Source organism: Perna viridis, chromosome 11 (genome assembly GCF_037379345.1).
Source record: "Perna viridis isolate PV_CMFRI_1.1 ecotype Kerala chromosome 11, ASM3737934v1, whole genome shotgun sequence".
In the NCBI taxonomy this organism is placed as follows: Eukaryota; Metazoa; Mollusca; class Bivalvia; order Mytilida; family Mytilidae; genus Perna; species Perna viridis.
The window spans coordinates 33,675,704-33,697,719 of NC_142455.1; the positions used below are offsets into that span (position 1 = coordinate 33,675,704).

A 22,016-nucleotide genomic window follows, 5' to 3' on the forward strand; every position below is an offset into this window, starting at 1 on the left:
AGAATGAACACACAAATTGATGACGTATTTCACACACCTGAAAAATATAAAAATAGATCACCTGAACGTCGACAGTTGAAAGCTCATTAGTGGATAAATTAATGTATGCTCTTGAATTTTCAGTAAGCAAACGTGTAAGTGCTCTTCAAAGTTAAATAATAATTCAATGTTTAAGCAGATCACCTTCATTATACAAGCATGACCATTTCAGCCTGTGTGATATTCCTATAGTATAATAAATGGTTCACCGTTACTTTTCTACATATATAATATGGGGTAGGCATTGCCTAAATCAGCGAGCACTGTGAGCTTTACCATACATGTACCATCTGTCCGAGACTCGTAAAAATAATAAAGGACATTACTAAGAGGGGGAGGGTCGACCTGGATAATAATTTTTGCATCGCAAGTGCAATATTTTTATTTATATTTAAGCAGCAAGCAAAATCAATATTTCTATTTGAAAATCTGTCTCGTTAATTAATGGGGGAGTTTTTTTTTCAATAAATGAATAACTTGAACATCCCCCCTCAAAAAAAAAATCCAACCCCATACCCCCCTTCCCCCTCGCTCTCAAAATGGTCAACGACTTTACAGCACTTTGCAATACTTTACATTTTTATCCCTTAAGGACATCTCTAGCAACATCCATTTCAGTTTTGACCTGTCAGATCAATCTGTACTGATATTGGAAATATTACAGTTCTCCATGGATGGTGGGAATATTTTACAACTATCATGTGATGTAAACGAAATTGAGACGACAGCTGCAAATTTCAAACAAGAAAATAATTGCCTTTCCTATCTTAGAAAAGCTATGCTTCGATTTTGATAATGTAATCAGAGTTATATTTTTGCCCGAGGCGGGTTAGGTTCTTGACAACAGCAACAGCGGAGATACACGTACGTATATCCATGTATTTCCCGAAGTTTTTATAAACATAACATTCACTTCTTTAAATAAGTAAAACAAATTAAAAAAAGACTTGAAAACTATTAGAAAAGATGAATTTATTTTATTTTTTTTTTTTTTTTTATTTTCATATGGTCAGGCATTTATAACAAAGTTCCATTTGCCACCTGACCATGGCAAATAGAAAAGAAATGTAATTAATTTGTGAAAAGACTATATATGATTTTATAAATTAAATATATTAAACAAATCATTCAAAAAGCATTTATCACAATAAAGCTCTCACACAAACAAAACTCTCACACTCTTATTTTTGTTTATAGAAAAAAAAATCTATTAAATAAATGCAATTTTAAACAAATTGAAAAGACTAAGCTTGCTGCTGTTGTTATTGAATGTAAAATAACATGAGGAAAAATTATAAATATCTAATCAAAAATAATATGTAAAGGGGACCAAAACTTTTCAGCTTTTTCTAAGCTTTTGTATTTAACAGCAATATACATTTCTAAATTCATGTACCTCTTTATTCTATTTTTCAACCCATATATAGTAGGCAATATTTCATATAATTTACACTTATAAATATAGTTTTTGGTTATAATCAATAAAGTATTTAAAAGTAAAGACTCTCCTATATAACCTAATAATATCTGCTTTTTATCTAACATCAGATCTTGATAAAACTTATTAAGTCTTCTAAATAGTTCTATATAAATTTGTTTTGTAAAACTACAATCATAAAACAAGTGTTCTATAGTCTCATCACATGATTTACAAAATGTACATAGTTTTGTATTTTTTATTCTAATTTTATACAAAAAAGTGTTAGTTGGAATGATTCTATGGATAATTTTATACTGAAAAATCATCATATATGGATTTTTGCACAATTTCATTAACTTAAAATGACTTGACCAGTCAATATCATCACAATCAAAAATGTTTTCCCAAGCTTGGTACTTGTGGGATGGCTCCTCACAAAAACCTTTAACAATATCTCTATATATATATTTAATACAATTGCTAGTTCTTATTTTTTCCAAAAAGCCATTACAACATTGAAAGTTTACAAAATTAAAGTCGGGCATATTTTGTACTAAATGAGTTTTCATAATTGGACGTATTTTTGCTAAAATACCATAATATTTTAAGAAATTTCTAATCCCGTAAACATCTCTCAATTGTTCAAAACTGTAAAACGAGGTAGTATTCCTGTCAATGAGATCACTTAGATTTTTAATACCACAAGATTCCCATCCACAGAAATAAGAAATCTCATTTACAGGGATAAAATTGAGAATATCCAGGGACAAAATATTTTGAACATCAATCAGTGTATCATGCTTTGCTAAATGTAATCCTAGCAAAACATCTCTCCAAAAAGGATTAACAACTTGTTGTGCCAATTCTTTTTGTTTTTCTTTTTCTAAAGCAAATACTCGGGCACCACCATGTTCAAGCTCAGCTTTAGCTACATTCTGCCAACTACCAATTGTATTTTCAATGAATCTTATAACCCATGTCACTTTAAGATATGCATTAAAAGATTCTAGGTGAACCATTTTTAGGCCTCCCATATCAAAATCACCAATTAAAGTATTTCTTTTTATTCTATCTGGTTTTCCATCCCAGATAAAATTAAAAAATAATTTATTAAGATCATCAATCATATGTTTTGGCAAGTTTGGCAATGAGGTGAACAAATGTACAAGTTAAGACAATGCAAGAGACTTAACAACTGTAATTTTACCAAGCAGTGTTAATTTCCTGTGTTGCCAACTCTTCAAAACTTTGGTGACATCTTTAATTTTCTGTTTAAAATTAATTCCAACCATGTCTTGCATGTGTAAAGAAAACTCAATGCCTAAAACCTTAAAATTAGATGAAGACCAATATAAAGCTTTGTCTTGACACAAGACTTCATCAGAGAAACGCTTACTACCTATCCACACAGCTCTAGTTTTCTGTGTGTTCATTTTAAGACCTGATATACGATAAAATTTTTCAAAAATATTAAGAGATTCTCTTAGAGAAATCTCTTTCCCATCTAATGTCAAAAAAGTATCATCTGCATATTGACTTATAAGGGATTCTTTCCCTTTGATATCTATACCTTTTACATTTTCATCAGACTTCAAACATAAAGAAAGCAATTCTACACCTAAAATAAAAAGATAAGGGGATAGAGGATCGCCTTGACGACAGCCTCTTTCTAAGTCAAAGGAACTAGACATATTGCCATTATTTATGACACAACTCTTAGCATCTTTATAAAATGTACTAAACCACCTACACAGTGATGGACCAAAATTAAAACTTTCTAAAGTTTTGATAATAAACTGAAACTCAATTGAATCAAAGGCTTTTTCAAAATCAATCAATAAAAGCAAGCCTTCCATGTCATTTTCCTCTAGATAATGCATAAGATCATATAAAAGTCTAGTATTTTCCCCTATAAATCTACCCTTGACAAAACCTTTTTGTGTGTCACTTATAATAGATGGAAGCACATTTTTTAATCTTTCAGCTATTGCTGCTGATGCTATTTTTATATCAACGTTTAAAAGACTAATTGGATGCCAGTTTGACATGTATCTTCTGTCTTTTCCCTCTTTAGGTATACAAGTAATAATACTTTGATTCTGAAAATTTGAAAAGTTACCATGTTCATAACCATATGAAATAGATCTAAATATAAAAACACCAATATTTTTCCAAAAAAATTTGTAAAATTCGGTGGTGAAGCCATCAGATCCTGGACTCTTAGCATTAGCCATTTTCTTCAAGGCTTCAGCACACTCTCGATAGGTAATATTACCTTCACATTTTTCTTTCAGTTCATCTGAAAGTTTAATATCATGAATTTATTTTTACTTAAACGTAATCTTAACCTATATATTTTCATTTGTTTGATTGAAGGATATGATGAATTTTCTAAGTAAGGACAGTCATTTTTTGTTACTTCTGGGACATGACTTTTTTTCGTTAGTATAAAGGGGAACCTTAAGGGAAATTTAGAAACTACATGTAATAACGGTAGAGCTCACACCACTTCACAGCGCTCCCTATAATACGGGCACAATTTTACCACAAACTTCTCTCTGACTTCCTGTGTATCTAGAAAAATGATTAACACATAATATGCCCTAGAAATGAGAAAGTAACATGAATTTTATGTAAAATAAAATATACATAGCCTGTGGGTTTTTGACTAATCCCTTTTGGGATTCGGCACTGGGCCTGAGGATATTTTTTGTTTTGACCACCAGATTAGGTTTTTACATGCATGAATCACATTCTATCCGATTTTTAGAAAGACTGCTACTCAAAAACTGACATGAGGCTGTAGTATATATCAACACTGAAATCTCGTCAACTTTAAGATGGCATGATCAATGCTTTTGAAGTTCAACATTAACTTTTGACCAATATGGGCTCAATTTTACCACTAATTTCTCTCTGACTACAGATGAACAAGTGTATTTAGGATAATTCTAAGGCTTCGTACTAGCACCCCATAGACATGAGAGTTGTCTTTTGCTATTTTTTCTATCAATTCTGCAGACAGTGCCAAAATAAACTAAGTTGAGATAAATCATCATCATGTTCTTAGATGTTCCATATCATATGTGTAAATTTAAACTTTATTATTCACAATGACAATCTGGTCAATAGAAGGATAAAGTGTAACAGTGAATTGATTGTTAGTGTTTTCCGTCTGGGATATAAAAATACAACAATAAAAGTTCCCTAGTGAGTGATAATGACCAGTGAGTAGTGTAAAATATCTTGCAATTATGTGAAGATTCAGAAGAGGGGTTTCTTGAAGGGGTATTGGGTGTAGTTGTTGGGAGGGGGGACATAATGGAGGTAAAATTAAGGTCAGTGGTCATTGTGAGAGATATTGTTATGTGACAGAATGGAAAAACTGTTGTCTTGAATCCATGATTACTCCCTAGTTTTACATATCCGGTACTAATTTACCTAGTTTTTCAAATACATCCCGAAGTTATATGAAAAAACTTTAATATGGAAAAATCTCATGCGAATTAACAATGGGATAATGCACAATTATGGGAATGTAGGAATTTGCACCTTATGGACTTCTGATTAACACTGTGCAGGCACACATTTGGGGGTATGGATACGTGAATACCGGGGAAACAAACAAAATTGAGGCGGAAACAGATATGGAAACAGAAAAGTTGACTTTTAGGTCTTGGTTTTGAAAAATGAGATAGTTATTTGAAAAAGCGATTATTTCACAGAACTCTATGATTATCAAGCGTATGTTACATTGTGTTTCTTGTGGTGAAAGTGTTTTATAACAGGTCGAACATATCAGTAGTTCAGGGTGGGTGTCTGTGAGATTATAACAAAATGTTTAATTCTCATTCATTTCCCTGTGATTTGTTTCAGTGATAATTTATTTAACTTTTATTGAGACCACTTCTACGATCTAAAACAAAAACAAAACAAGATTGGAATTTTAAAGCCATCACTAATTGCGTGTGAGGAATATACCTGAAGTGTGGCCTCTAAGAAATTCTTATCTAAATTAGCATTTCTGATCAGTTGGTGGGGTGTGCATACACTTTTGAGGGGATCCTTATTTGTTAGATTTGTTTTACCGTTGCAGATATGAACCATTGAATGGAATATTAAACGAATATATATCAAGATGGATCACAGACGAGGTTGTATTATGCAAAAAATATGTCTTTTTAAGGTAACCGTACCTATATTATTGCCTGCCTCACAGTCTTTACCATTTTATAAACAAAAGTCACGAAATCACATGATTTTGGCTAAGCACTATGAGTCTGGTAGTCTTCTATTAGGGTCTGCATAAAATAGTTTTTAGAAAATTTTATAAAGAGTTTTGTCTACCTGTCTACCATATTTTTAATCAATGTAACCGTAAACAGACAAATTTTTTTTTTATTACATTCATTGTCTTTTAATCAGTCCGCCAAAATATGGCCGCGATTTGCATCATCTATATTTTACATTTTTACAAATTAAACAATAATCAAAACAATTTGTGGAAGGTTGAATATATACGTAGATTACATGTATATCATGGGTAGGCACTTTATACCTGTATGTTACTATTAACAATCACTCATGCACACCCTCTAGTCCTGGCTCTCACTCCTCCGTCTCCTCCTTGGTTCCCGCCCCCTGTCGAACCCCCATTATATTCATCATAAAACTAACCAATACTATTTTCAAAAATCGAAAGTAACGGTATCAACAGGAAATCGACTTTGTTTCGAGATCATTGTATTAACTCCTCTCCAATGCAGTTGGGTGTGGATATTGGTACTTAAGATATTATTATTATACAGGATAACCTAGCCATTTCTCCTGGTGGTTTTAAAAGAGCTTGTAAAAGCATTTCCAGCATTTAACAAGCACTGACCCAATTCAGTTAAAAATTTCCATGAGGTTCTAACAAATAATGCAAGTTTTAGTTGATTGCCTTCGTGTAGTTTAAGCATAAAATATGTATAGTCAGTCTACCTTTCTCTTCATGTATCAGAAACTTAATAGAGTGTCCATATTGGTTCTTTAAATATTCCGGGGCAAGGGGAAGCAAAACTTGGCATTGCTCTTGTTATTTCAAAATTTGTTCTAAAGGGGAGATGCTTTAAATGTAAAGCAAAGAGAAGCGTAAAATACTTTTATATTTATATATGTCTTGAGCCACTGGACCAGAGTCTTCTTTTCTCATGGAATTTCTGCAATTTTTGACAATTAGCAAAAGTTTTTGGTTGGTCTTCCTGTAGTAAAACATATGTACATGCATATGAGGGTGTAAACCCCTTTTAAATTATCTGTACTTTGCCTGTTTTTAAGTACTCCTTGGTACTCCGAACATTGAGTATTGTTCCCAGAATCTTGAAAAAATAGTACTCCAAATATTTGGTATTTGTTACTTAATGCTTACATTTAGCAGTATTCGGTACAGTTTTACATGTACTGATAATTTCAAACATTATTAGCATGTCTAATGATTCATTTAATTCTGCTAGAGCTTGTTTTTTTTTTTTTTTCAACATTAATTTGAAATGTTGAAACAACTACCAACAACGATCAATGAAAAAAATGTGCACTGAAATACAAAATAAAGACATGAAATCAGTCCTTAAGGTAGGATACTGTACGGGTGCTTCCAGATTTACAATAGTAAGGATATGGAACCAACCATGAAAAGTTTAAACAGTTCATGGAAATAAATACCAGTAATTCATGACAAAATATTTCTGGTAAATAAGGAACCCCTCTAAAGTGTATGCACACCCCACCAACTGATCAGAATTCCACAATAGCCACCTATACACAATAGGTATAAGTAAATTAGTGAACCATATCAAGTGAATCTCAGGTTTTAGTTTATTTTGGCACTCTCTGTAAAATTGATAAAATAAGAACAGCAATAGTTAGATTAGTCTTTGATATACAATGTAGTTTAACATAAAATTGATGTAACTTTTTAATATCTAGGGGTGCTATGATTAAAAATTCTTCCAGAAACACAGGTTTGCCTGTAGTTCAAGTAAAATCTGTGGTGAAATTGAGACCATATTTGTCAAAAGGTGATGATGAACCTAAAGATATTGAACAATGTACATGTATATGACCTTTGCAATGCTGTATTTATCAATTCTTCAGAAAGTGCCAAAGTTAAACTAACTTGAGGTAATGTTTTGAGATGTTCCCAGTAACATGCACTAGAAACAAATTCTATTCAAATTGATGTGCTGGTCAGAGACCTATATACAATACAAGATTTAAACTGCATGTGTAAATGAGTGGGCCATATCAAGTAAGGTTTGGCCCCTTTGCAGATTTGAAAAAAATTAAACAGCATTATAAAAGTTAGGTCAGTTTTTTTATTTATTTTACATAAAATTAACTTTCTCATATCCAGGGCATGCTATGCCTTATTTTTTTCTCCAGATATGCAGATTTATTTGTAGAGGTGGAGAAGTATATTGTAAAATTAAGCTCATATTTCTTGAAAAGTACATGGAATGAAGAACCTTAAACTTACCAGAAGTTTCTTTTTAATTTTTTATTACCATAATAGTTAAATTATCATGTTAAAGTAGTCCAGTCAATCTAGCAAAAATTTACCCTTAATCTAAACAAATTGCAACAGAAGATATTTAAGGTCTAATCTATAGCATTATGATCCAAATAAACACAGAAAATGTAACAAAAGCTAACAAGGTAACATCAAAATAAGCATTTTAAATTTCCTATTGAAAATGACATTGGACAGGGGAGATAACAGAAATTATAATAACATTTTATACAGATGATATTTATGCCTGATAACTAAAATATAGTGATTGTAGACATTTAAATATTGATAAGAACATCATCTACAACTTAAAAAGAATTGTCATATATTTTACCAAACAACAACTTACCGATAGATGTAGAAACTGAATAGTAAACATTATGCCAATTTTTTGAGATAAAGAAGTTCAAGAATTCTAATTTTTATGAAAATGGTGAAGTTGAAATTCTCCTTTTTGATAGTAAAAGATTCTTTTCACAAACGCAAAACTGTTGATTGATATTTTGCAGATATAAACAATAACTTTTAAAAAAGAATTTCAAAATGGTGGAAGTGCCAGAAAATATGAGTTTTCTGTAATCAAGAATTCCTCAGAAATTTTGATATACCCATCATAGCCTGAACCAAATGTGTTACAGTGTACTTATCATGAACAGCGAAGTTATTTATGAGATAGTCAATAAAAAAGTACCATCAAAGTATTATACTTTTACCTTTAAATGAAATGGATAAAAATAGAACAAAAATCTGACAAAAAACATTATTTTTTTAAGTTTTAAGGAGTTGTCTTTCCTCTCTAATGTAAATTTCCAAAGGAATTTTGAATTGCTTGTTTTGAGTTTTTTGCAACTTAGATTTGTTTAGACTAATTCTATAGGTCTACAATCACAATATCACCGATATCATGTTTTTGGGATAATGAGCATTCTGTTAGTATCAGATACAAAATGTACAGGACTTGATGCATGCAATTTATAGTCTTAAGAGTAATCAAGGGAACCAAGATTCTAGTGGAAATCAAAAGAATGTAATCCAGGGACAAAGACCAGACATGGAAAACAGATAAACACAACAAAGAACATAATGTAACTAAACAATACATACTAAGTAACAAAAGCCAATGATTGAACAAGAAAGATATATACATCAGAGGCAGATTAAGTACTATTATTCGTGGGATACTAATTTTTGTGAATTTTGTGCGTTACTAAAAACACAGAATTGAATACCTAATAAATTACATATTTTATGTTGAAATGTCAAACCATGAATTCATGAACCCATGAACCAACTATTTGTCTGCAATCTATGAAAAGACATATCCATGAATAAAAGTACTCTCACAGTGTTGTAATTTGTGTAAAATTTGAACACGTAAAGTCTGTAGTAATAAAAGTTTTTTAATTCCCCTAATGCAGAATTTTACATGATATTATAACCTTTTATATTAAAGAAATAAAGGGCAGCCTTGATAAAAGTGAACTGAAATTGAAATTATGTGCTTTTTGAATATTTTGAGCTTGACATGTTTAATCCAATTTGTGGCTTTTGTATTTTAAAAAAGTCATCACCTGTCACACTTAAAAGACTAAAATCACATGTTTTTTTTTATATTTATATTCAGATGGCTATTTGTTTTACCTAGTTTCTCCTACAGAGGAAAAGTACATAGGAAACTTTGCTATAGAAGTAATGGGAAATGTATTTTTCTAGATGAATTTTTTGGGATTAATGCATTATGAGATGGTATGATATTGAAAAAGTATTTGCCATTATTTTTTTATAATCTTGACAACTTTTTCCCATTATACTGTAGGAATAAAATGAATTAGCATACATGTACATGTACAAAATGTATTCTGCTGTTAGAACTTTCAATCTTCATTGACATGATCAAATATTCACTCTGATTGACTGATAGTCAAATTCAACTTAATAACATGATAGTAGTTGCACTTATCAGATGGAAATTCTCACATTTACCAGGGTTTGATACTAACTTCATTTGTTCATTGGTCAGCAAGACTACTTACATGTAAGAGGTAAAACAGGTAGTCCATGGTGGTTACCATCTGTAACTGTAATTACCATCTGTGGACTATTTTATTACTTGACTTGGTCAACGTAGTCTGTTTACACATTTAGACATTATAAAAGTTTGAAAGAAATCGACCTCATGAAAAATAAGGCAAAATTTAGGTAGCTCATATGACTACCATGAAAATTTTTCAAGTAGTCCTTCCCAAAATAAGGGTGGCACAGAGCTACCGGACTACTGTTGGTGTCAATCGCTGTTCACATGTATAATTTGGTTTATCTTATTTAATTAAATACAATATGTAATAAATATGTATTTATATTATTTGTAATGAGCATGTTAATATGAAATAAATAAGATAAGAACCTTAGATCACAAGAAGAAGGTTAAGTACATTTACATTACATCCTCGTCTTTACTGACTACATGTAATTTGTTATTTGTTTCTTTCAGTTACACGTAATTTGAATATGAAAGTGAAAGATCTGATATCAGAATTGATTAATATAGGCGAAAAGGGAGCAAATGTAGCTAGAATTATAAGGTCTGAGCAGACTCTGCTGGAACTGCTAGTACAAGAAAAGACTGGTCCACAGAAGAATGAACGATTTGTGCAAGATTTCAAAACATTAGCTGATGTTCTTGTACAACAGATTGTGCAACATAATCTTAGCATAAAGGTATGTGCATAAAATACTGTAGAGACAATACTCTCATATAAACAAGTCACCAAGAGTAATCTCTTCATGAAGAGAAAATGTTTCATTGAATAGTTTGTACTTAGTGATATTCTTCATATTAGTCTTACCATTTAGAATCTTACATTTCCGGATTTCCAGCAAGTACATATTTACGAGTTTTTGAAGCATGGAATTACAGTATCTGTATTGGATAAATTTCCCATTTTAAGGAGTATGGGGCAACAGGGAATGGGGGATAGGGCATGGGGGATGGGGCAATGGGGCAATGGGTAATGTGGCATTGGGAATGGTCTAAATGAATAGGGGAATGGGAAGAGGGAATAATTTTGATTGGTCAATCAAACAAATTGTTTTGTATTTTTTTGCAAGCAACGTACATATCATAATTTTATGACACCAATTGAAATAATGTTTAAACAAGATTTTTTTAGAGTAATTTTTAATTATTACAGGTGTCGCAGTTCATTATTCATTGACATTTTTTTTAATATTAACCGGAAGTACATTTGTTATTGATTGAAAATGATTGCGCTTACACGATTTCTTAATGTAAATTATTGTTTTCAAAATTTATACCGAAATAATTTTGTGTTGGAGACACTCGTATATATTTTAATATTGACAAATTAAACACATTAAGCAATAATAACAAGACCATTTAAAAAAATAATAAAATGTTTATTACCTTAGCTTTCAATTGGCAGAAATATGTCGTTTGTCGCAACCTACAGGATAACAATATTGCCGTTTTAAACATGTTTAATATTTTATACAAGAATTTTAGACCATTATTGAAATTAAAACAGTTCTCATCCTAACAATATGCAGAAATGTGTCATTTTTAAGTAATTGAACTGAAATCAATATGTCATAGCCAAACATATGACGCCTATTGTGACAATTTTAACATTTTAAACCATAATATAAGACTATAAAGGTAATTTCAAGTGTTCGCACTCATTCAATTTGCAAAACAAATATCTCATTTTCAAGAATTTGGTCTGAAGTATATGTATCACAGCCATCAACATAACAATGATATAGACAATTTTAACATTTTTTACAATCTATATAGACTAATAGGTGTATTCAAATTGTTCCCACACATACAATTTGCAAAATATGTCTTTTTGAAGATTTTTTACTGAAATATGAGTGTCACAACCACCAACCGGATACAAACATTGCCCGTTTTAATATTTTTAACAAAAATTTTGGATCATTTTTTTAAATTAAAATGGTTCGCACCCATACAATCTGCAGAAATATGTCATTTTTGAGAAATTTGACTGAAATTAATGTGTCAAAGACACTCACATGATACTTTTTTTGACAATTTTAACATTTTAAACAATAAAATAAGACCATTAAGGATGTTTTAAGTGTTCGCACTCATTCAATTTGCAAAAAATATCTCATTTTCAAGAATTTGGTCCGAAATATACAATGTATGTATCACAGCCAACAACAGAATAATAATATAGACAATTTTAACATTTTTTACAATAATTATAGACTAATAGGTATATTAAAAGTGTTATCACACATACACTTTGAAAATATATGTTATTTTGAAGATTTTTGACTGAAATATGGGTGTCGCAACCGGCAACTGGATACTAATATTGCCATTTTTAATATTTTTAACAATAATTTTGGACCATTTTTGAAATTAAAATTGTTCGCACCCATACAATCTGCAGAAATATGCCATATTCGGGAAAGTTTACTGAAATTGATGTGTCAAAGCTCACACATGATACTTTTCTGACAAATTTAACATTTTAAACAATGATATAAGACCAGTAAGGATATTTTAAGTGTTCGCATTCATTCAGTGTGCAAAAAATATCTCATTTTCAAGAATTTGGTCTGAAAAATATGTATTAAGCCATCAACATAATAATGATATCGACAATTCTAACGTTTTTTACATTGATTTTAGACTAATAGGTATATTTAAATCGTTCCCACACATACACTTTTCAAAAATATGTCTTTTTGAACATTTTTAACTGAAATATGGGTGTCCCAACCACCAACTGGATATAAATATTGCCCGTTTTAATATTTTTTAACAATAATTTTGGACCATTATTGTAATTAAAATTGTTCACACCTTTACAATTTGCAGAAATATGTCATTTTTGAGAAATTTGATTGAAATAAATGTATCACAGCCCATATATAATGCTTATTTTAACAATATTAACATTTTAAACAATTAGTTAGACCATTAAGGTAATTTTAAGCATTGGCATTCATTTAATTTGGAAAAATATCTCATGTTCAAGAATTTGGTTTGAAATATATGTATAACAACAATCAACAAAAATCTTATCTGGACAATTTTAACATTTTTAAGAATAATTTTAGAAATCAAATTCATTCACAATTTATACATATATCTATATTTTTAAGAATATTGTGCATGATTATTTCTCATGCAGCTCGGAGTGTCGATAATACATGTAAACAATGCAAATACCGCGTGATTTCGGTAATTCTCGAACTCGCCGGCAAGATTCTAAAATCAATATTGATTGTACAAAACTTTTTGCATCCTTATCTATTATATGTGTTTGATAAAACATTTACTTTACTTTTTCTTTTCGGAATGGGGAAAGGCATTTGACAACGGGAAATAAGTCGATGCAATGGGTGATGGAGCGATGGGGAATGGGGCTATGGAGAATAAGGCAATGGGGGATGGGGCAAGTGGGAAGTTTATCCCATACAGGGACTGTACAAGAAATATATTACATGGTTCAACAAATATTAAAATATCCACACAAAAAATAAGTAATATTGTCACTTTTCATATGAGCTTTAACCTTAGCTTACTGATATATATTTAAGTGCCATTCTTCTATTCACTGTTTATATTTTATAGTTTCCAGGTGTCAAGGACAGCATATTTGGAGAGGAGAGTAATAAATTTACCAATGCACTAGGGGAGACAATCACAGTGCAGATTTTGTCTACCCCAAGTGATACTGCCAGTCTCCTTTGTGAGTTGTGAATGTTGTTACACATGATGGTAATTCCTAAATAAATGTGTCAAATTTAGTTCTGAAGATAACTGTATAGTATTTGAAGATTTGGAGAGATCAAATCTTCAACTACAATAAGATTACCTCCACTCTAATGCAACTGTTTAATATAACTGGCAGACTAAACAATTTAAAAGTTTAAAGATGACTTCTGTGCATGCATTTAAAATTTGAAGCAGTCAGTTGTGGAATTGACATCTAGAAATGTCCCATGTTATCCAATTGGATTCCATATTACAACAAATGTTGCAGTAGAAATAAATGTAAACTCTGTCTGCTTTCATAGAACTTCTTATTGTGAACTCCCTTATATGTATAGAGTCTTTTAATGAACTTTAATATCTTGCAATGCAATTGTTTGAAACTGGGTATGATGAAGAATAGACCTAATATCAGAAACTAGACCCAGTTCTAGTACTGTATAAGTAGTGGTTTTACTTCTAATTTAAGCTATTTTTGTGTAGTAACTATGATGGTCAAAGAGTTTTGTTCAAGAAAATTATTTGATTGAATATGGATGATGACAGCCGATTTCTTAATTTCGTTATACTAGTCCAGCATGTAAAATATATGTTCTGATGGGACTGATGTTTCTGGAATGCTCAAATACTGATGGGTCAAGACTGTAAGATTGGGATATTTTGCAGAGTTTTCATTCTACCATTCAAGCTGGGATTTGTCATGCACTGCATGCTTTTTCTTATACATCAAGTTTACAAATTCATTTACTGACAATTTTTTCCAGGGTCTGCAAAAATTCTGAGGAGTGTTTAAACTTAAAATGATTTAGCATATTGTTTGTCCTGCCTGTGTATGCTTATTCAAAGAGTAATCAGGGGAACCAAGGTTATAGCGGTAATCAAAAGAATATAATCCAGGGACAAAGACCAGACATGGAAAACAGACACACACAACAAAGAACATAAAGTAACTAAAATCATACATACGAAGTAACAAAAGTAAATGAGCAACTCGGACTCCACTAAAAACTGGGAGCATGGACCAGGTGCACCGGTAGGGTAAGCGTCCTCTGCTTTTCTAGAAACACCCGCCGAGTTGCTCATAAAAAGTCAAGTCTGGGGTAGACAAACGAGGAAAGTAAACTATGACCCGTTGAATAAATCAGTTTTCATGATGCTGATGGATACATCATAACGATCCACGAGTTCATGTTGACGACCATAAAACTTCTGTAGTGATGACTTCAATCTTGTAGCAACATAACCCTGTTCCAGAAGCCTATTTGTTAGAGTTCTAGCGTGATGCAAAAAGTCTGCGTAGCTTCGGCAAGCTCTTGCATAACGTATGAGTTGTGATATGAACACTCCATACGCAGGAGCCGAAGGGATGTTGCCACAGATGAAAGGAAAGTTGACAATTTTGAATGAAAAGTCATCACGTTTGTCGTAAAGTTTGGTCAATAGTTTTCCTTTACCATTGATTTCTAAGTGTAGGTCAAGATATGAGGCTGGCTTCACAGTGTCTGTAGTATCCTTTATCTCAAGTTCTTTTGGGTAGATGCGATGTATCAAATCCCTGAAATTAGGATTGTCAAAGTCGCATAGTTTGCATTTATCGCATTGTTCATTTCGTGCAAGATTAAATTGTCTTCCGTCCCTCAGTTCCTTAGAGATATCTTAAAGTAAGCTCACTTGTGACTTAAAGTTTTATTTGTTGTTTACTGCTGATTTTGACTGGAAGTTGGGTTCACTTGGTGAAAATATTAACACTGGTAGTAGGTTTTGCTGTTTTAGGCAATTCAGATGTGTAGTAGGGTTCACAGTTTTGTTTTTGTTTGGTTGTGAGTTTTTGGATTTGTATATTAAAAAGGAATTAAATACAGATCACATTCTTATAGAATGAGTGATTTTGTTACTCTTTTTCAAACATGCCCCCTTCCGTTGGATTTAGGAAGAAAATTTAACACTTTGAACAGAAAAAGCTGGTGTAAACTGGTATTTTGTGGATTTTTACATAATTTGTAAATAATTTTGCTAGGGGATATATAAGGCCTATATTCAGAGGTAAATTTAGGGTACCAGAATTAATGTTAATTGATATGTTTGTTGAATGGTGCTAAATTTCATTAAACTCAAATTTCATATTTGTGTGTTGTGGAATATAAAAAAAAACAAATTCATAGAATAATAGGATACTTAATTGAAAAGAGTGAATAACAAAATATGATCATTGGTGCCAAAGAACATCTAGATTTAACGAGTTAAATCTTAATGCGTTCTTTGCATCAGTGATCATATTTTGCATATTCATGATAACCAATTGATTATCCTATTTATTATATAGATTTCCTCCATTATTCATTGTTATTTTTAACATAAATTTAAAATTTTTTGAACAGCGGATTGATATTTGTGTTGTGACATTTTGGCAGGAGAATTTATTTCACAGTGTGAATTATCGAAAAAAATTACACTGGGCACATTTGGTAAATCATTACTGTCTATATAATAAACTGTGTTCTTTCACTCATATCAATGTCTGGTATTTTTTTCACAACTGTAGTTCCTTTTATTTATGTTTTAAATGATGAATATTGAGAGTTATACTGTTAATTACTTAAAATTGAAATTTTATATTTTAATATGATATACTTTTGTTAGCTATCAATGATATTTACCTTGTATTTTAAATCTGGTTTTGATCGTTGCAAAAATATATCCATAACTTTGGATTGTAGATTTTAAAGTTATGTCATTCTTCAGTGGAGTCATTTGTTTTATTTTTAACCTTTTTTTTTTTTACTGTAACAAGGATGTCTTTAAGTTTCTACAGTATTAGAGACCAGCAATAAAAAATAGCAGGAGAAATTATAGCATATAGTTATTAACTTGATTGGACAAAAAAATTGGCCCAGTGACACAAAGGCAGTAAATTTTCTGTGCAACTGCTTCTTAATGACAACCATACATCTAAGTAGAACAGCTTGCTGATAGTTATTTTATATGTTCAATCAGGTAAAGTTCTTGATGGGAATGATAAAGCAGCCAGTCTATTGGCCAGAGTGGTCCATGAAGATGTTCTCATTCAACCTAATGGGGATGTTAATCAGCTAGACTCTATTGAACTACCTGAGAAAGATATTGGTGTTTGGATTGATCCTATAGGTATGACCAAATATTAGGCAGAGGTAAAGAGTATGAAGCCTTATCAATATATTTGTCAGTTATCTACAGTTGGATGTCATCCTAGGACCTAGTAGGCTTGGAATGACTTGTCTGCAAGTAGATTTTTGTCTAATATTATTGCACAATTGAAACAAATTGGTCATTTTTGCTGCACATAAATTGCAATTCATCCTGTGTATACATGTACATATATTCACCATCAGTAATGAGTGCTTGGCTTGTTGGGTTTTTGATCCTTCAGGATCAAAACACCTTATTTCACGGGTCTAAATATGTAAATGTGTGTGAAGTTGGATCAGTAGTATAGATTGACTTTCAGTTTATACATAATAAAAAAGGGCAGCTCTTTATAGTATATAAAATGCAATTTATGATCACAAATATATTTAACGTAATATAATCTTTGAAATTTTGTTCATGTTCCAATTTTCACAAGAATCAAAAACCGCCAGTGCTATCAACAGTTTGGTATTGTTTCTCTACTAGAGATGGGAAAATTCATATTTTCAGTATGCAAACTTCAGTGTGCATATTAAAATCAATATATTGCATACTGAGTGGAGAAAAATACTGAAGGAGCATCAGTTGCTTAATAAATTTATAGAAAACTTGAAAAAATGTATTAAAAATGTTTGGAAACCACACACAGAAATTAAATCACTGCCCAATGGTTCAAAAATCAGATGCATTTAATTCCTTTTTAGAACATGAGAAATGATGATTACTTTCAAGAAAGTCGTGTTCATCACTGATAATTCCAAACCGCAAAACAAAGGAATTTCAATTCCAAATAAAAACCTCCAACACAGCAACAATGTAGTTGTGGCCTTATTATTTTGATTAGCTACAGAATTAATGGACTTTATAAAACATTTTTGACTTGAGTGGTCAATAAACAATCAAACAGATTGTGCAAAGATCAGTGATGTTAAAAAGAGAGTTCTGCTGTAATGAAGTGTTCTCCATAAGTTAATGTCTGAAAATTTGTTTCATTTGTAGATTCAACTGCACAGTACATAGGAGGAGAAACAGGCCTCCCTAGTAACTATGGTTTTGTTCCAACTGGTTTACAGTGTGCCTGTGTTCTGATAGGGGTTTACAACAAACAGACAGGGCTACCAGTAGCAGGAGTCATCAACCAACCATTTTCCACTCAGGATCCAGACACTGCAAAGTATGGAATTAGTCGTATTCTTTATATGAAATCACAGTGTACTGTTTATTCAGATATTGTTGCATGCTATTTTTAAAACAAATGCTACTTTTTATTCTTATTTGCAATACATGGATGTTAGAAAAAGTTAAACTTTTCAAAATGCAACTTTTTAAATTTTGCAATCACAGCTCTATCACATTACTTGCAATAAATACCAACCTCTTAATAATAAAATTGTGTTTACAAGAATTTGTGTGTACATACATGTATTAGGTTATGAATAAGACTGACAGAATGTTTTATTTTAATAGAAACAATCTTAAGACTATGTGATCATTATGGTCAACAGCTACTCAAAGTTTAAATACTGGGCCCAGCACCAAAAAAAATCACACATTAGCATTATGTACAGCATGTTTCTATCTTTAGAAAGAATTATTTAAATCACCCACAAGTCTAATTACAATTATATTGAGAGTTGTGCTAGTCCATTTCAAATTGCTATAGTGTTTATACTATTAGTACAATAAATGTGTTTTTTAAATACCATTGTTTCCCTTTCAGATGGAAGAGTTCCTGTATCTGGGGTGTAAGTGTAGAAGGCTGTTCAGTTTCCTCAGTTCAAGACATACCAAATCACATATCTAATGGTGACAAAGTTCTACTTACAAGCAACAGTGACAAGGCAGAGATTAAAGATAAATTCAGTCAGGCTTATTCTATACACCATGCTGCAGGTGCTGGTTATAAGCTTCTCTGTGTTATTCAGGGTCTGGCAGATGCTTATGTCTTGTCTAAGAATAGTACATTCAAATGGGACACTTGTGCTCCTCATGCAGTGCTCCTTGCTTTAGGAGGGGGAATTATGAGTTACAAAAATTTGTGTGATTTTCCTCAGGAAGGCACTCAATCGTTTGATAAAGCAGTGGGCCTCCAGATTTTATATGAGAGGGGAGATAACTCTAAGTCAATTGGTGTTAACCAGTGGTGCAATAGTGATGGCATTGTGGCTTATAAATCACAGGACAGTCTGAAAAGACTTTTAAGTGCAGTTAGGACTACTTAAGTTATTAGTTTTGGTCAAACTTTTAAATTATTACTAAAGACTACTTAAGCTTTTAGTTTTGATCATTCCAATCAAAGTTTGACCAACAAGTAGTAGTTGTTCTTTTTAGTCACTGCATGTAGAGTCTAACAAAAGAAATATTCTACTTTTTGTTCAGATAAATCTTCTGATCAGACAAGCATGTTTCAGCTTTCATGAGTGCAGGAAGCATAATTGAAAGTGGATACCAAAGAACTCTGAAAAGTTCATTTGGCCTGTGTTTCGTTAAAAAATATTGAGTTGAGCAGAAAGATGAATGAAGTATTGTTAGTTCCAGCATGCAGTGACTCGATGGAACAAATGGTAGGTTTACCATTAATTGGATTAGGTTTTAGTTTGTGATCCCAGTGTATAGACTTATTAGAACCTAACGTAGAACACTGATTACACAAATTGATGTTGTGTACATAGTCAGATTCAATGAAGCAGTCTTCTTATGGTTGATTGTATAGAAAAACTGGAAATCACTGGAACAGACCCCCCCCCCCCTTTTTCAGAATATCTGTATTCACCACTTGTATATGTTGGATGATTAGGATGTGATTGTTTAATTCACCAATATAGGAATTATTGTGTACTGTTATGGTACCATTATTGGCTACTGATTTAAGGGATAAAAGACCTTAAACAAACAACACAAACTAGATGTTTTTTGTAGGACGTCTGCTATGTGAGAAAAAAGTAGATGGAAAAAGACTGGGTAATACATCATTGCTGCAAAATTTTTATTGTTAAAAAAACATGATAATGGTAATGTTGATATGTATTGACACATAGGACAAGAGACAATCAGATCAAGTATCTGTTCGACCAAAACCATTAAACTTAAGTAGTGGAAAATGTACATATAAGGATTATAATTTCATGAATATTTTGTGATTTTTGAGTAGGTATTAACTGTATAACTGTTATGGGTACTATATTTGCATGTGCTGGTCGACTCCTATTTTGTGTCTCAGTTCCTTGGTTTAATATTTTAACAAACGCTTTATGTGCTGCAGTATTATCTGTATCTCTCAGAAACTAGTATCCCAAGCAGTCTTACTGTCAGTATTTTGGTATGAAACCCATGCTTTTGTGATAATTCAGGAGAGATCGCTTTGTCAAGGTTGTGATAAGTGTAATACAACCAAAGATTACATATATGTATATTTAACAACAAATAAAAAGCACTAATCACTTTTACTTGTTTGGAATATAAAATTCAGAAGTATATATCTATTAAAAAGTAACAGTTATCAAATAAAAATTGTACAATATATTATTGAAATCCATAGTATCAAATTCTGTGTCAATGAGGATTTTCCTTACATTTTGATATATTTCAACCAAAAAGGAAGAGTAAAGCTTTTTAATTAGTGATGCAACATTTGTCCTTTTACCATGAAACAAGAAGTATGTCTTCCTTAAGCAGTTTGAGAATAGACTTTTTCATAACCACTCATTTAGAAAGTGACTAACTTTAGACTTGACTTCTTTGTATTAGAAACCCTATTGCAAAATGAAAATTTCTATCTATCTGTGTGTTATTGTCAAGCATTTGGTAAGAATATTTTAGTACGTCAAATATGTTTTAAAATTGATAAAATATTACAAATGGTGTATTACTTTTATTGCCTATAAAAATAGATAAGTTGTACTGGTCACCACAAGGTCTTCATTGATGGGCACAATCAATACCATAAAGCATTAGTATTGTTTAAATCAGGTTGGGTCTGATAGCTTTTAATTGTAATTGATTTCATCTTGATTACATGGGATAAAAATGTAATCGATTACACCATAATTACTCATAATTTCAAATGCAATCAGTTGCATATGATTTCTTTTGTCAAAGTTAAAATTGAAAAATCCTTTTCAATTATATATTCTCTATTTGCTGTGGTAAATAAGTAGCAAGAAACAAGACAAAAGAGGATTGTAATCTAATTAGATTGGTAGAACACAATTATCTATTAAATAAAATGTATAAACAGTCAGAATATTTTTTATGTAATCAAATTGTAATAAAAATAATTATGGTTACACCACTTACTCATCCAGTAATCAATTACTTGTAGGTAATCATAAATTACAATGATTACTGATTACATGTGATGACATCTGAAAGTGTAATTGACTACAGATTATGATGATTATAATTACTCCATCCCTGATTAACATAAACCTATTCCTTTACAATCATAATACACTCATTGATTAAAATGTAATTGAATAGCATTGAACAAAATACGGCGGCATTTTTTATATTATTTATAAGATTGTTTACAGTAGACTTACTGTCTTACTTTCTTGTGGTACCACTGTTTTCCTTTAAATGTTTATATGTTTTTTTTTTCAATGTTAAGATGTAAAGATAAATATATACACAACAGAATTTTATTTAAAATTATATTTTTAATATTTACGCAAAAGAAATATATGTTTTTTAACTCTTTGAATTTAAAGTAACATTGTATGGCTAATATTTACACAGCAGAATTATATTTGTTTTGTTTATTCATTTGAATTAAAAGTAACATATTTGTTATTTTTTTTCTGTATCATGGAATAAACTGATACCACTGTGAAAGAATTATCGTTCATGGGGTATTAGTTTTCGTTGTTTTCATGGTTTTAATCATGAAATTTGGTTCCCAACAATGGAAATTTTTGAATACATTTGTAAGATGGAGTTGTCAAGTCCACGAATTGAAGAATTTTTTAACTAATATTTTTCCTTAAACCATGAGACTTTGTACCCACGAATAAAAGTACTTTGACAGTATATATAGTATGAGCAACTGTTCTCATGAGTACACACCTATT

At 31.2% G+C, this 22,016-nt stretch overlaps 1 protein-coding gene across 5 annotated transcripts; it reads left to right on the forward strand.

The window, feature by feature from the left end:
* Positions 1-6: 6 nt before the first annotated feature.
* Positions 7-21,736, forward strand: LOC148603809 (inositol polyphosphate 1-phosphatase-like). Of its 5 annotated transcripts, XM_088553941.1 has the most exons (8): positions 7-134; positions 5,556-5,645; positions 9,634-9,755; positions 10,501-10,727; positions 13,642-13,759; positions 16,777-16,926; positions 17,947-18,121; positions 18,668-21,736. In XM_088553941.1, the coding sequence occupies exons 4-8, from the start codon at positions 10,518-10,520 to the stop codon at positions 19,167-19,169; spliced, it is 1,155 nt and encodes a 384-aa protein (XP_088410067.1). In that variant the 5' UTR covers positions 7-134; positions 5,556-5,645; positions 9,634-9,755; positions 10,501-10,517; the 3' UTR covers positions 19,170-21,736. The 5 variants fall into 5 exon arrangements, with proteins under 5 accessions (XP_088410067.1, XP_088410069.1, XP_088410068.1 ...); XM_088553943.1 differs by lacking the exon at positions 9,634-9,755; XM_088553942.1 differs by lacking the exon at positions 5,556-5,645.
* The last annotated feature ends 280 nt before the right edge of the window (positions 21,737-22,016 follow it).